This window comes from Oryctolagus cuniculus, chromosome 2 (genome assembly GCF_964237555.1).
Source record: "Oryctolagus cuniculus chromosome 2, mOryCun1.1, whole genome shotgun sequence".
Classification (NCBI taxonomy): domain Eukaryota; kingdom Metazoa; phylum Chordata; class Mammalia; order Lagomorpha; family Leporidae; genus Oryctolagus; species Oryctolagus cuniculus.
This window is the reverse complement of record NC_091433.1, coordinates 8,394,033-8,409,883: the sequence shown is the minus strand read 5'-3', so window position 1 is coordinate 8,409,883 and position 15,851 is coordinate 8,394,033. Positions and strand designations below refer to the sequence as shown.

Sequence of the window (15,851 nt, the reverse complement as noted above, 5' to 3'; positions counted from 1 at the left end):
GGTACCCTTAAAACTTCATTTTGTCCTTCTGTTGGGAAAAAGAGAAGATTAGCATAATAAGTGTTATCAGTTGTTAGTTACTGGGTCAACTTGTTGACCATACTGTTTTGTCTGGTACTTCTTTATTTAAGTTCTTTCAGGTCTGTCTGTTCATCTTTAAAATATCCTCCACTGTAATGATACAAGTTCTTGATAATATTTTGTAAATTTAATAGTACTAATTATTGAGCATTTCTGTATTTTTTCACTATTCCTAAAATATCTCTTAGACCAAGAAATAAACATGAACACCAGCAGTCAAGAACTTAAAAATATTATTATAATTGCTCTCATTATATATATTTGATAGAATGAGAGGTCAGATTAAGAGGTGATATAGTTTAAAAATAAACTTCAGAAGCTGTGTGGTTAGTAGCAAAAGCTTCCAAAAGGCTTCCATAGCCTCGGCAGCTCTGGTCAAGATCATCGGTAATCACTGATGTGTTCAGAGTCACTGTGTACTCACTTCCCATGCAGGACCTCTGTCTTCAAAGAGCTGTATTATGAGACTAAATAGTAAGACTTAGTCTCAGTTACTTCGTTTTAGTGTATTAAGTGGAGGATATTCTTATTTTACACAAATTATAGTTATGTCTAAATGCTTGGAAAAGATGTATCATTCTTGGGTTCCTCTTTAAAGATAATTAAGTTTCAGGAAAAAAAAGTGAAATTACCATCAAAATGCAATGACTTTGAACAGCAGTTGTCTGGACTTCTGAGAAACAGCTTTTATTCTTGTGCTTTTTTATGTTTTTTGTTTGTTTTGATTTGGTTTTCTTTCTTTCTTTTTCTTTTTCTCTCTCATACAAAATGCTGAACTCTTTACCTAGAATAGAGTTAATCTTCTGTGTATAAAGGTAAATGAAAATAGATCTTAGTAAAAAACAAGACTGGGAAAAGGAGGGGGAAGAGTAAGAGGGGTGGGAGTATTGTGAGAGGGCGGATATGGTGGGAAGAATTACTGTTTTCCTAATGTTGTACTTATGAAATGCATGCAAATAAAAAAAAGAGAAAGAAGCAAAAACTAATTACATTTTCTTTGTATTTTCTCCATTCACCCTATGCAACTGAAAGATGTAATTATCTTTTCCCATTCCTGAATTTTTCTTAAATTCTTTCAGAGTTAATTCATTGTCTTTGTGTATATGTGTGTGTGTAATTAGATTCAATACCAATTGAAAATTGTTATATGATGGGACTGTTTCTAGAACATGATTAAAATATTTGGAACTCTAGAAATTTGCTACTAATCTCATCCCTGAAAGACACTTATTTCAGCAATTTCTATGGCTAGGTATAATGATAAGATATTTTGTACTCTCTTAGATACATCAAAAAATAGTTACTTGATTTGGCTTTGGGGATTATACAAGAAAGAGGAATCACCCTGCTTTGCTTGCTCAAAGACTTCACTGAAGCTCCTAGGTCAAGTACTCCTCTGCTTTGTAGCTTCTCTTTCTAAATTACATTTGTTTCTGGTTAACTGGAGAATGCATGAGTGATTATCAAGCAATCATACATGATTTTTTGATCATATCTTATATATTCAGTATAGTAGTGGGTTTTAAAAACACTTAAAAGAGTTTAAAATGTAGCCCTGCCTTCAGTGAAGAAAATTAATCTGCTATTGGCTAGCACTTTGTTATAATTTCTTTGTTTTAACTTTTTTAATCCTCATAATAACTTTGTGGAACAGGTAGCATGACATTTCATCATTTTGCTCTCAAAAGTATTTCAGGCATGGAAAGCCAAGACACTCTGGGAAAAAACAAACAAACAAACAAACAAACAAAACAAGCTTAAATGAAAGAGCTCCACAAGTGAGATCCCAGTGGAAAGAACGGGTCATCAAAGAAGGAGGTACCTTTCTCTGAAGGGAGGAGAGAACTTCTACTTTGACCATGGCCTTGTCTAAATATGATCAGAGTCGGTGAACTCAGGGGGCTTCCATAGCCTTGGCAGCTCATGACAAGAGCCTAGGGTGATTACTGATGCCATAAACAAGAGTGTCAATTTGTTAAGTCAACAACAGGAGTCACTGTGCACTTACTCCTCATGTAGGATCTCTGTCCTTAGTGTGCTGTACATTGAGATTTAATGCTATAACTAGTACTGAAACAGTATTTTCACTTTATGTTTCTGTGTGGGAGCAAACTGTTGAAATCTTTACTTAATGTATGCTAAACTGATCTTCTGTATATAAAGAGAATCGAAAATGAATCTTGATGTGAATGGAAGGGGAGAGGGAGCAGAAAAGGGAAAGGTTGTGGGTCAGAGGGACGTTATGGGGGAGAAGCCATTGTAATCCATAAGTTGTACTTTGGAAATTTATATTCACTAAATAAAAGTTAAAAAAAATAAAAAATAAAAAAATATACTGTGAAGAGGCTAACTCATTTGATCATTTTTTTAAACTTTTATTTAATAAATATAAATTTCCAAAGTACAACTTCTGGATTATAGCGGCTTTTTACCCCAATTACCTCCCTCCCATCCACAACCATCCCATCTCCCATTCCCTCTCCCATCCCATTCACATCAAGATTCATTTTTAATTATCTTTATATACAGAAGATCAATTTAGTATATACTAAGTAAAGATTTCAACAGTTTGCACCCACACAGAAGCACAAAGTGTAAAGTACTGTTGGAGTACTAGTTATACCATTCATTCACATAGTACAACACATTAAGAACAGAGATCCTACATGGGAGTAAGTGCACAGTGACTCCTGTTGTTGATTTAACAATTGACACTTATTTATGATGTCAGTAACACCTGAGGCTCTTGTCATGAGCTGCCAAGGCTATGGAAGCATTTGTGTTTGCTGACACCGATCTTATTTAAACAAGGCCATTGTCAAAGTGGAAGTTCTCTCCTCCCTTCAGAGAAAGGTACCTCCTTCTTTGATGGCCTGTTCTTTCCCCTGGGATCTCATGTACAGAGATTTTCATTTAGGTTTTTTTTTTTTTTTTTTTGCTAGAGTGTCTTGGCTTTCCATGCCTGAAATACTCTCATGGGCTTTTTAGCCAGTTCCAAATGCCTTAACGGCTGATTCTGAGGCCAGAGTGCAAATCATTTGATCATTAACCCATGGTTAGGCAATGGTAAAGCCAGGATTTGACCCCAGGTCTGGCTGTCATTTGTGTTTCTGTTGTTGCCACTCTACTATATTGGGGGAAAGTGTACTGGGAAGTTTGGAATGGGAAGGAAGACAGTCCCTGAAAAGGGAACTGGCATGAAAAGTTAACCTGAGTAAAAAGCTTGGGTTGTATTTGGAAACAGAAGAACAATTTGGTTGAAGTAATACATGTGTGTGTCAGAGAATAAAGTGATTTATGAAGGCCAAGTTGATGAATTTTATCTAGACAGTGGGAGCTCATTTGTAGGCAGAGAAATAAATGAAAGTAGTCTTTTGACAGCATTAATCTAATGGGATATTTTTGTGTGTGGTTGAATGGGAAGGATATTGAAGCAAGGATTTTATTATCGTGTGATAAGGACCAGTGTGAAGGTAGAAGGGAAAGGATGGAAGGATATAGGAGATGTTTCAAGGAAGAATCAGTAGGGCGTGTGGGGTGGTTGTATAAGGAAGAGACGAAGTCCAAAATAACAAAGGTATCTTGTCTGGAGGAATGTAGAAAGGTGCAGCCCAGTGACTGATAGCTCTTCATTAAGGGGAAGGCTTGCCAATGCTTTACTAGCCACATGGTATACTGAGAAGAACTCCACCCTGCCTAAGCTGTAAGGTGCTCATGTGCAGGAAGACTTTGGGAGAGAAGGAGGAATTGGGATACTTACGAAAGGCAAAAATTGGGAGAAGTTTTCTTACTCCCTTTTGTTGCAACACCAACAAAGTGACTATCTTGACTTCAGAGATAGGTTTAACATACAGTCATATTTTAACTAAAGAGATGTTTGGTGTATTCACTACAAAGATCTCTACTTGCATCCTCTACCTTGCTTAATATGCTTTGAGGTTTAATTCTATCTTTAGTTTGTTGGTGGAGCTTACTTCATTCATTTCAGGTGAATTCAAACAGTTGGAGCCCTTGTTATGCTTGTCAGAATTCTTTGTGTATATCAGGAGGCTCATTATCCTTGTTTGAACTTGATGAATTTGGTACTTTTGCCAACTAAATTATTGATTTCATAGTTGACACTTCTCAATGGAAACATTTTTGAAAGTTCATTTAAAAGACTAGGAAGTTCAGATTATATAATATTTTAACAATGCTATTAATATATGTAACATGTTTTCTGTGTTTTTTTTATGACATTTGAAAGATTACTGAGGGAATTCGAGATTATGCTTAGAAGTACTTGTACTGCATTATAGAGAAAAAGTTATGTCAGACTCGCCAGTCATATAGAAATGGACACTGAAGTGATTAGTTTGTAATATAATTATGTGTAGTGAGGTTTTAGTTTTAGTTCCATTCGCAGATTGTTTAAAGATATCTCTGTTTTAGTTCTAACCTGGATTGTATCTATTTGGGAGTCTTATAAATGAGTTATCAGAGCATTTGCAAGCTTTGCAAGGAAGAGAAGCAAAAGTGAACACAGTTTATTAATACAGCAAATGTATTTTGAGTGTCTGCTGTATGCCAGTGATCAAACTAGAATCTTGGGATACAGAGATGAATATTATAAAGTCTCTATCATCAAGGAGCTCTCAGAAAAATGGAACAGGCTCACTTTTAAACAAGTTTAATGAAATGCAGTTTTTATAGGTCCCAGTTTAGTTAATAGTTGTATTTGCGTTATTTTTCTAGCTTTAGGAAAAAAATAAATTCACAGCTGCTATTCCCCATGAAATTCAGCATTCAGCTGTTTAATAACACAGTAGATAATCTGTAAAGAAAATGCATAGTCTTGGGGCCAACACTGGCATAGGGAGTAAAGCTGCCACCTGCGGTGCCAGCATCCTGTAAGGGCACCAGTCCTGGCTGTTCACTTCCAGCTTAGCTCCCTGCTGATGTGCCTAGGAAAGCAGCAGAGGATGGCCCAAGTCTTTGGGCCCTCTGCACCCACGTGGGAGACCCAGAGGAAGCTCCTGGGTTTGAGTTGACCCAGCTCAGGCCATTGTGGCCCTTGGGATGTGAACCAGTGGGTGTAAGATTCTGTCTGTGGCTCTGTGTCTCAAATAAATAAATATATCTTTTTTTAAATGTATAATCTTACATCTTGTCTCTTTCAGACTTAATGACAAGAACATTTTACTACATATGTTTGGTATTAAGAGTTCTTAATACATTTTTAACTTTTATTTAATGAATATAAGTTTCATGAGTACATCTTTAGAATATAGTGATTCTTCCCACCATACCTGCCCCCCCCACTCCCTTCCCACCTCTTCCTCCTTCTCCCATTCCCAGTCCCATTCTCCATTAAGATTCATTTTCAATTAACTTTATACACAGAAGACCAACTCTACATTAAGTACAGATTACAACTATTTGCACACCTGTACACACGAAGTTCTTAATACATTTTAAACCTAAACATTTTTACATTGGTTTATGAATTTCTATTTGATTTGAACAAGATATGCATTGTTTCTGTTTTATTTATTATTTATTAGTTATTTGAGAGAGACAGAGAGGAAAGCTTCCATTTGCTGATTTGTTGCACAAATGCCTGCAATGGCTGAGGCTGGACCATGGTTAAAGCCAGGAGCCAGGATTGCCATCCAGGTGTCCTACGTGAGTGATGGGAATCCACTTGCTTGAGTCATCACTCCTGCCTCTCCCTGTCTACATTAGTAGAAGCTGGAATCAGGAGCTAGAGCCAAAAATTGAATCTAGGTACTCTGGTAAGGGATTTGAGTGTCTTAATTGGCATCTTTTTTTTTTTTAAACTTTAATTTAGTAAATATAAATTTCCAAAGTACAACTTATGGATTATAGCGGCTTTTCCCCCCCATAACCCCCTCCTACCTCCAACCATCCCATCTCCCACTCTCTCTCCATCTCATTCTCCATCAAGATTCATTTTCAATTATCTTTATATACAGAAGATCAATTTAGTATATATTAAGTAAAGATTTCAGCAGTTTGCACCCACACAGAACACAAAGTGTAAAATACTGTTTCAGTACTAGTTACAGCATTAATTCACATTGGACAACACATTAAGCACAGAGATCCCACATGAGGAGTAAGTACACAGTGACTCCTGTTGTTGACTTAACAATTTGACACTCTTGTTTATGGCATCAGTAATCTCCCTAGGCTCTAGCCATGAGTTGCCAAGGCTATGGAAGCCTGTTGAGTTCGCCAACTTCGATCTTATTTAGACAAGGTCATAGTCAAAGTGGAAGTTCTCTCCTCCCATCAGAGAAAGGGACCTCCTTCTTTGATGGCCTGTTCTTTCTTTCTACTGGGATCTCACTTGCAGAGATCTTTCATTTAAGTCCTTAAGTCTTCTTTTTTTTTTTTTTTTTTGCCAGAGTGTCTTGGCTTTCCATGCCTAAAATACCCTCTTGGGCTCTTCAGCCAGATCCAAATGCTTTACGGGCTGATTCTGAGGCCAGAGTGCTGTTTAGGACATCTGCCATTCTATGAGTCTGCTGTGTATCCCGCTTCCCATGTTGGATCGTTCTCTCCCTTTTTGATTCTATCAGTTAGTATTAGCAGACACTAGTCTTGTTTGTGTGATCCCTTTGACTCTTAGACCTATCAGTGTGATCAATTGTGAACTGAAATTGATCACTTGGACTAGTGAGATGGCATTGGTACATGCCACCTTGATGGGATTGTATTGAAATCCCCTGGCACATTTCTAACTCCACCAATTGGGGCAAGTCCGATTGAGCATGTCCCAAAGTGTACATCTCCTCCCTCTCTTATTCCCACTCTTATATTTAACAGGGATCACTTTTCAGTTAAATTTAAACACCTAAGAATCATTGTGTGTTAATTACAGAGTTGTCTTAATTGGCATCTTAACTACTAGGCTAAATGCATGGCCCTGTGTTCCTCCTCCCTCCCCTCTGCCTCCCTCCCCCTTCTGCACTCCCCCCTCCCTCCCTCCTTCCCCCCTTCCTCCCTTCCTTCCTTCCCTCCCTCCCTCTCTCACTGTCTAACTCTGTCAAATAAAAAATAAAAAAAGAAGAATGCATGGAGACTGCAATAACTTGTCCAATGTTTTGAATGTTCCTGGCAACATATTTAATGGCCCAGTACACAGAAGAAAAGCAGAAAAGCAGTGTTTTTTTTTTTTTTTTGTTATTCCTGTGTGCACAGTACTGTGATTATTTTAAAACATTTATTTTATTTATTTGAAGGACAGAGTTAACAGAGAGGCAGAGGCAGAGAGAGAAGGGGAGAGAGACAGAGAGGTCTTCCATCTGCTGGTTCACTCCCCAGAAAGGCTGCAGTGGCTGGAGATACACTGATCCAAAACCAGGACCCAGGAGCTTCTTCTGGGTCTCCCACACAGTGGGCAGGGACCCAAGGAATTGGGCCATCTTCCACAGCTTCCCTGTTTCATAGCAGAGAGCCAGATTGGAAGTGGAGCATCAGGGACTCAAACTGGCACCCATATGGGATGCCAGCAGCTTTACCCATTCTCCACACGCCGGCCCCAGTATGTGCTTTTAACATACTATATTCAAACTTTAAATCATAAACCTTTTTGCACTTCGGATGTATACCAACCAGAAATTCTTTATTGATTTTCATGCTAGACTCTTAGGCATGGAAGATATCAAACATCATTTTTTTTATTTGTGTGTATCTCCTAAATGATATCAAACATTATCTAAATGTTTACAATACCTAGAATACTAATTGACTTTGAATGAATGATAGTGACAAATGTTTAAGCTTCAAGATGTGTTTACTCCATTTCCTGGACATGACAAAATGTGACTTTTGCAATGATAAATATGTCACTACCATGTGGATTAAGATGCAGTTGCACAATTGACCAAATTTTATCTTTAGCACTTCCCCATGAGTGCATCAGTGCTCCTTGTAGCTTTTACCCAATCCTTTTGTGCTTTTCTGTTACTTTTGTGCTTCTGCTCTACCTGGCTACCACTTCCATTTCTAGGTAGCTTACAAATACTCTTTGATAGAATAGAAATTAAACTAGTATTCACCCAAAGGATCCTTTCCTGTTAAGACCACTTCATTACTTTCATTGCATTTTCTATTAGAAGAAAACTATTGAGTCTCAGTTCTGTGTCGAAGAATAAAGGTTGCTGTTTTGTAAGTAACGTTTTCTTTGAAAACATCATTAAACAGCTCATAAGCAAGCTGACTATTGTGAAACTACCCTCCATGAAATTTATGACATGGAAATTATGTCTTTCTACTTGAAGAAAGCAGTTTTGAATCTTCAGAGGCCTTGGTCATATCTGCCAGTTTAGAAACACTGTGCAAAACTTTATGTCAAATAGTCCAGCCCTCCAAGAAAGATGCTGCCTTGTTAATTAAACTCAAGTCATTTGTGTTAGTTGGTACTTTGGTCAGAATGTCTTGAGCACAGGTCAGTAACCTGACTGTGTTTAAGTAGTAGGGTTTAAACCAATGTTGTGTTGGATTAATGAGCTGCTTTACTGATTATGAAAATCCTTTCTCTTCATTGTAACCCAGTAGTTTGGCATGAAACAATTAAGTTTGTGGAAGTCAAATAATGATGTACAATGTTTCACTGACATAACCCCTCATACCTCATTTGACAGGTGGTAATGCTTCTGTTGATAGTATCAGGCTGAGTGCCTAGTAAATCATGAGTCTTGTACTAAAAGTTAATACTGCTTGATAGAGAACTAATATATCTCTGTACCTTTGCATCCTATTCAGTTACTCTCATTTGTCTATTGAATATTTATTTATGAATGCCATCACAAATAATAGCCCATGTTCAGATATTTTCTGTTTTTAAGTTAATAGGTGCTATTATGAAAGAAGATTTTTCTGAAATAAGATATTTATGTTCATATGGAAAAACAAGGATAGTTTCCAATCTAAAAAAACAAAGGGAGTATGTTATCTCTATCATGCCTTTTCATTCCAAGAAAAATTATAGCAATTAAAATCTAACAATGTATTTTTGATTATTTAGAAAAACTCTTTAGATATGAAAACAACAGCTGTTTTGCTTAAATGTTATATTCATGAATTTTTGTACATGGCCCACAACTATGTTTGAACTTATTCACTTTATATGGAATATGGAAGTTAGGTTGGGAAGAATGAGGGAGTGAACATCAAAAAGAAGTCTTTGAACCAGTAATAAATATTATTAAATATAAAAATTATAAATGGCACATGGCTTCCTCTGATTTCTTCCTTCTCTGCACCTTTAAAGATAATTAATTACTTGTCTCCCTGTGTTCCCACACATCTGTTCTACTAGTAAAGCAGCTAACTTGTATACGTGTTTTGTTGTATGTCTGTGTTTCTTTTCCCATTAGGTCTGCAGCAATTTGTGAGGAGGTCCTGTGTAATTCACTGGTGCATTCCTGATTTAGAGTGCCTGGCACATATTTGGTCATCAGTATTATTTGTCAAAGGAATTGGAATGAATGCATTTCCTGTATTTAGCATAAAAAAGCCTCATAATTCTTCACAGTCCTCTGAAATGTTGTGCATTAATGTCATGTATAATTGTGATGTTGAAAATAGATCTCAGGCTGTGTAGAAAATTCAGTGGACATTTATATTTTAATAATAGAGTCGTAAAGAATGATGTTTCTCGAGTCTGTTCCTTTTCTTCCCTTTTGTATGCATACGTTCTGCTGTTTCTTTTGTGATATGCTTGAATTTGTGTATTAATTTTCTTTTTCTATTTTGGTTTTCCCTTCTATTTTCAGTCGTTGAACAAACTTTCCATTTATTCTTTTTTTTTAATTCTTTCTTCTTCATCTTGTTTATGTTGTACGGAATTGACAGCATATTGTCAGGGCAGAAATAGTGAAGTACCCGGAAGAAGATAATCGACATACCACCTCTGCTCAGAGTAGAATCTGTTCAGTACAGTAGCGCAGGTATTAATGGATAAATTACTGCCATTTTTGGGAAGGGGAGGGGAGAACTAGTGAATACTGTCTTGTTCTTTAATCTTTATGAATAGGGAAATTCAGATGATTGTACATTATTGGAAATTAATATTACATAATTCCTGTTTTACAACTTTGAAAATTGGTCCTTTGCCAGGAAACTTATGGATTAAACAAGAAATTGAGAACAAATTAAAATAACTTTTCAGTTACTTTTAAACATATTTGTCTTTATGGTTGTATTTATTATATATACAGTGAAGTAGAGAATTAAGGTAGTTATTTCATTTTTCATTCCCTTCCACTTTTTATGAAATATCCAGGTAATTGGGAGAATATATTTAAAATTGTCCTTGACATACCCTTCTTTGGCTGCTTATAGATGCAGATTTAGGAAAAAGAGTTGAAAAAAGTAAAAAATTTGCTTTAATTTAAATTGTTACTTAGTGGTGAATATTAGGGTATGTTGCTAAATTAATTGTTTCACATACTCCCTTAACTGTGGGTTAGAGGGAAAGAAAAGAGTTAAAAGTGTCTTTTGGCTTAAATTATTTTAGAAATATGAAATATTTCTAAATTTCTTGCTATTTTATTGGAGTTGTTATTCATAACACAATAGTGAGCTATTTGGAAGAAAGAGATTTGGGAGGAAAGTTTTAAAAACTGGAAAAGTTTTTAAAATGGAGTTGCCTTCAAAATTTCTGCTTTATATGTGAGTCCTCCTAAACATATGTCTTTTACTAACTCATACTCTGCTGTAGACATACGAATGAAAGTTATGACTGAGTATAATGGCTTATGGGAATACTAATGCATAATGACAGTGTTACTTTGAAATAATGAGGTCTTGGCTATGAGTTAAATGTGTGTGAATAATTTAATTCTTTTGCTTTAAATTACAATGCATTTAATTTTTCATATTTGTTCATCTTTTTTTAATAAAACTTGTAATAACCTCAAGTCAGTGTCATAAAACTAGAAAAAAACTCAATGACTGAGTTGCCATTGCGTCTTTAAAGCAAACAAACAAACAAAACTAAACAAAAAGAAACAAAAAAACCCAACTTCCCATTAGTTTGTTTTGGTTGATTCTTTTAGTGTCAACTCCTGCTTCATTTATGATGTCTGTCATCAGGAGTTCACCAAAGTTCAGACAATAAAAATATACTTGAAGGAGCTCTTTCTAAATGTTCTGATGTCCTGATAATAACTGTGCTTTCTTTTATGACAGAGGGTGGTGAAGGCAGATATTGTAAACTACAACCAGGAACCCATGTCAAGGACTATTCACCCGCCTAGAAGCTCTATGTGTGCAGTTCAATGAGCACATTTTTCTTTTCTATTGATAGTTTTGGCTGCCCTTCACCTCTGATGGGGCCCAAGACTTCAAGGAACTTGCTTTTATCAGTGACCATCTCTGTAGTTCAGTTCACACTTTCCTCCCAACTTGCTTCATCAGTAAGTGTTGCCGCACAGCCGCAGGCAGCTCTCTGGACTGGAAAGAATTCAACTTCAGGACCACACACTTTGAATTCAAAATGGAAAGCCCATTCTCTGGAATTTAGACTGCTTCATTGAAAAAGAATGGTATTGGTTCTTGTTATATCTCTAGTTTTATCCCCCCCGCCCCCCGGTATAAAACAGTTTTTTAACTAAATATGAAAACTGTCCAAGTCTTGATCATCAGTCTGGATTTTGCCACAGTATAGATACATTCTCTTATTGGGACTTAAATATCTCAAAGTGTATGTTAAAGTGCAAACATTGAAACAAGTAATATATTTTATCTACAGATAATTAAGAAGGCATTCTTTTGCTGTCAGTTGTGAGTAAAAATATATAAAGCTGTATCTAACAGAAAATGCTTAAAAAGAGACTGTAATAGAAATATTTTTTCATTTAAAAAAAAGAGCCTAAATGGTTTATATTGTAGTTTGTAACTCACAAAGTATTGAGTGTTTGATATTGTATTTTATTACTGTATCATGGTCGTTGTGTATTGTAGAATACTCAGGTTAGATGGCTTTATGAATTTTGGTCAATGTTCAGGTGATGTGCCACATGGACTTTTTCTCCTACAAACCACAGAAGAACACTCCCAGAGTGAGTTACAACGTACTGTTGGATCATTGTGGATCAGACTGTACCTGATGTTCAGATGTTTTTCTGTTGCAAATAAATCTATTTAAATTAATTTTGGGATGAATTTTCTTTAAGCCTTCTTCCTTTTTGGTACAGAAAAACAAAGTGGATTCAGTTGCACAATCAGTGATCCTCTAAAGTGAGCATATAGTCAGTCACTTGCAGTTGTTATTTTACTGGGACAGTTAAAGTCCACACTCCACAGCCTGCCATTCCAGGGTCTACATAGCAGCTTTAACCTTTCTTTCTACCTTTTTGCTTGCCACTCTTACCTGGTGCAAATTGAGCTGGGGACGCATCCTGTCGGCTTTTCTTTATACGCAAGTACCTGTACTGGGGATCCTCCCATCCCCAAAATGTCCATCTCCTGATGCCAGCCCTTAGGCACCATGAGGGCAGGGTTCTGTTTGTCTCGGTCATTGCTGTGTTTTTATCTTAAGGCACAGTGCCTGGCCTGATGGATGCTCTGTCTTTGCTATCTTGACGCAGGAACAAATGCTGCCCCTCCACAAAGCCTGTCCCCGTCTCCACAGCTGACAGGTCCACATCAGTACCTCTTGGATGGTCACACCCCTGTGTGCTGTGAATCAGCTTTTTATGTCCCTGCCTCTTAACGGTTAACAAGCCATGAACTCAGTGAAGGGCAGCTGTGAGTCTCCTCTCATGTCTTCTAGAGTGCCTAACACGGTGCCTGTGGAGATTTTGTCACAAGTGTGTGCAGGAATTCTGGACACAGAATTTTACAGCTATGAGAGATTTTTAGAATTCTTGTTATTTCCCATTCTTTATGTGCCTAAGTAAACTTAAGTGTGGAGAGATTAACATGCTAGAGGTTCTGGAATCTGAGTTAAGATCTGATAGACCCCATCTCTAGGCCAAGAAATTTTTTTTTTTTTTTTTTAGTTAAAAAGGATTTAAGAGATTGTGACAGTACTCATTAGGTAGCTGGCCCAACCTCTTTCTAGTTTGATTTCCATACTTTTCATTTTATAACAATCTAGCAGCCTGTTATCACTTCAGGGTGGTAAGTCCTTCCCTTCAACATCTTCCTGAAGTATGCAGGTCAGTTGGCTAGGGCCTTGGGATAGTGTGAAGTGAGCACATGAAATCGCAACCCTCAAGGATGCCGTAGTCAAGTAGGAGAGATATTTGTTGTTTCTGCTGTTATTTTAAAAGCCTACTATTAAACTTCCCTGAAGGTATACATTCAGTAAGGGACAAACTATGCTCTTTTGGTCATTTTTGTGTTGTGTTTTGCTCTTTATTTATCTTTAAGATTTTTATTTATTTATTTGAGAGGCAGAGTTACAGATAGAGACAGACAGAGAGGTCTTCCATCTGCTCTCTGGTTCACTCCCCAGCTAGCCACAATGGCCGGAGCTGAGCCGATCCAAAGCCAGGAGCCAGGAGCTTCTTCTGGGTCGCCCACAGTGGTGCAGGGGTCCATGCACTTGGGCCATCTTCTGCTTTCCCAGGCCATAGCAGAGAGATGGATCAGAAGAGGAGCAGCCAGGACTCAAGCTGGTACCCATATGGGATTCTGGCACCACAGGCAGAGGCTTAGCCCACTATACCACAGTGCCAGCCATTGTATTGTTATTACATCTGTGAAAACTTGAGGATTTTCAAGTGTTTTGTTTCCAGTACAGTTTCTGTAGTACTGTAAAATATGGTTTACATACAAGTGACTGCACAAGCTAAGTGTCTCTGGCAATCAGAGGAGGCAGAGAGAAACTGAAAAAGATCCATGATGAGATGAAGATTCTTGTTAAGCACTGAATGGGACTGAGCAGGGGACCGAGGGAGAGAAAGGCTGTTGTACATATGCACATTGCTTGGCATTTGTGACATGAACTGTTTAATTCCACACCAGTCTCTGAGAGATGAGTAATGCATTGTCCACTCTCACAGAAGAAATCAGAGCTTAGAGGAAGTGATTATAGGGTCCCTCCTTCAAGGTGACAAGCTACTGAAATGGTAGAGCCAGGAGTCACACAAAATGCTTCTGAATCAGAGTACTTGAGGCTGGTGGGGGGTTTAAGCTGCTTTCCATTGTGAAGATCACACAATTGACATCCTACCTGGGAATTGAAAGTGTTTGTGTTAGGCCGGCGCCGTGGCTCAATAGGCTAATCCTCCACCTTGCGGCGCCGGCACACCGGGTTCTAGTCCCGGTCGGGGCGCCGGATTCTGTCCCGGTTGCCCCTCTTCCAGGCCAGCTCTCTGCTATGGCCAGGGAGTGCAGTGGAGGATGGCCCAGGTGCTTGGGCCCTGCACCCCATGGGAGACCAGGAGAAGCACCTGGATCCTGGCTCCTGCCATCGGATCAGCGTGGTGCACCGGCTGCAGCGGCGGCCATTGGAGGGTGAACCAACGGCAAGGGAAGACCTTTCTCTCTCTGTCTCTCTCTCTCACTGTCCACTCTGCCTGTCAAAAAAAAAAAAAGTGTTTGTGTTTAATTTTTTTTAAGAGATTTATTTATTTATTTATTTGAAAGTCAGAGAGACAAGGAGAGGCAGAAAGAGAGGTCTCCATCTGCTGGTTCACACCCCAGATGGCTGCAATGGCTGGAGCTGCACTGATCTGAAGCCTGGAGCCAGGAGCCAGGAGCCTCCTCCATGTCTCCCTCATGGGTGCAGGGGCCCAAGGTCTTGGGGCCATCTTCTGCTGCTTTCCCAGACCTTAGCAGAGAGCTGAATCGGAAGTGGAGCAGCCAGATCTCCAACCAGCACCCCTTTGGAATGCCAGCACTGCAGGTGGCAGCTTTACCTGCTACACACAGTGTCGGCCCCTGTGTTTAAGTTATTTTGAGAAGTGGCAATGCACCTGTGCTGGCCCGTGCACCCTCACTCTAAGTACCTTGACTGGCAGAATGTGCACAAAACGGCTGTTGTAGGTTGTGAGTAAGTTTGTGCTGTGGTTACCAGGGTAAAAACAGGACTCATTTGCCACCCTCCCCCACCCCCTGCCTTCAGTATCATTGGTTTTCTGTGTGTCCCAGCTAAAAGTGACCTTTTGACTCGATGAAAACAGGCATAATGAACATGTAGTAGAGCATATGGCCAAAGATTTCTGAATTCCATATGACAGTTTTCTCCATACCTTGGGTTTTATTTTTGAAACAGAAACGTAGGGTTCATGCTTATTTTACTTTGACTGTTACCTCTCCTATCTACAGTTTTTAATTTAAAAAATTACAAGTCTTTCCATCTAGTTTTAGGCACTTTTGTCTCCTGAAGACACATGCTATAAAGTTTCAAACACATTGTGGTCACTTCTGCTTATTGAGCTTTCGAAAAACACAAAAGTCTTCCACCAGAACTGGTCATTGGATGCTGCCTTTCAAGTGCACCCTCTATTATGTGTGGCAAACCGCTCTGGAGTGGTTTTTGGAGTGGTCCAAGTAACTCCTGTGACTGCTTTATTATTCCAAGAGGAGGTAAGCCAGGGCTCTTTAAAGTTGATCACTGAAACAATGTGATGGATCATAGTAATTGGTGTGGCGTTTAAAAATAGAAGGTCTTCTGGCTTTAACCCCTGCTAGTGATTGCTGTAAATTGTAGCTGGAGGTCCTGAGCAACAATTGCAACATTGAAAGGACACTGGAGTGCAGACCTGTTAGGCATTGTGGTACACATCTATGTCGCCACTCCTCCC

General features: G+C 38.4%; 1 protein-coding gene across 5 annotated transcripts in view; it reads left to right on the top strand.

Annotated features, from left to right (window-relative positions):
• Positions 1-15,851, top strand: part of RAB28 (RAB28, member RAS oncogene family) — a 555,178-nt gene that overhangs the window by 119,562 nt on the left and 419,765 nt on the right. The window contains exons 7-8 of one of the 5 annotated variants that reach the window (XM_002709359.5): positions 9,946-10,040; positions 11,284-12,246. The exons of 2 other annotated variants lie outside the window; for them this stretch is intronic. In XM_002709359.5, the coding sequence (XP_002709405.1) occupies positions 9,946-10,035 (90 nt within the window). In that variant the 3' untranslated portion in view covers positions 10,036-10,040; positions 11,284-12,246. Of the gene's footprint in view, positions 1-1,365; positions 10,041-11,283; positions 12,247-15,851 lie in introns of those variants that run through there. 2 more of the 5 variants (XM_008274229.4, XM_070069587.1) reach the window with 2 other exon arrangements.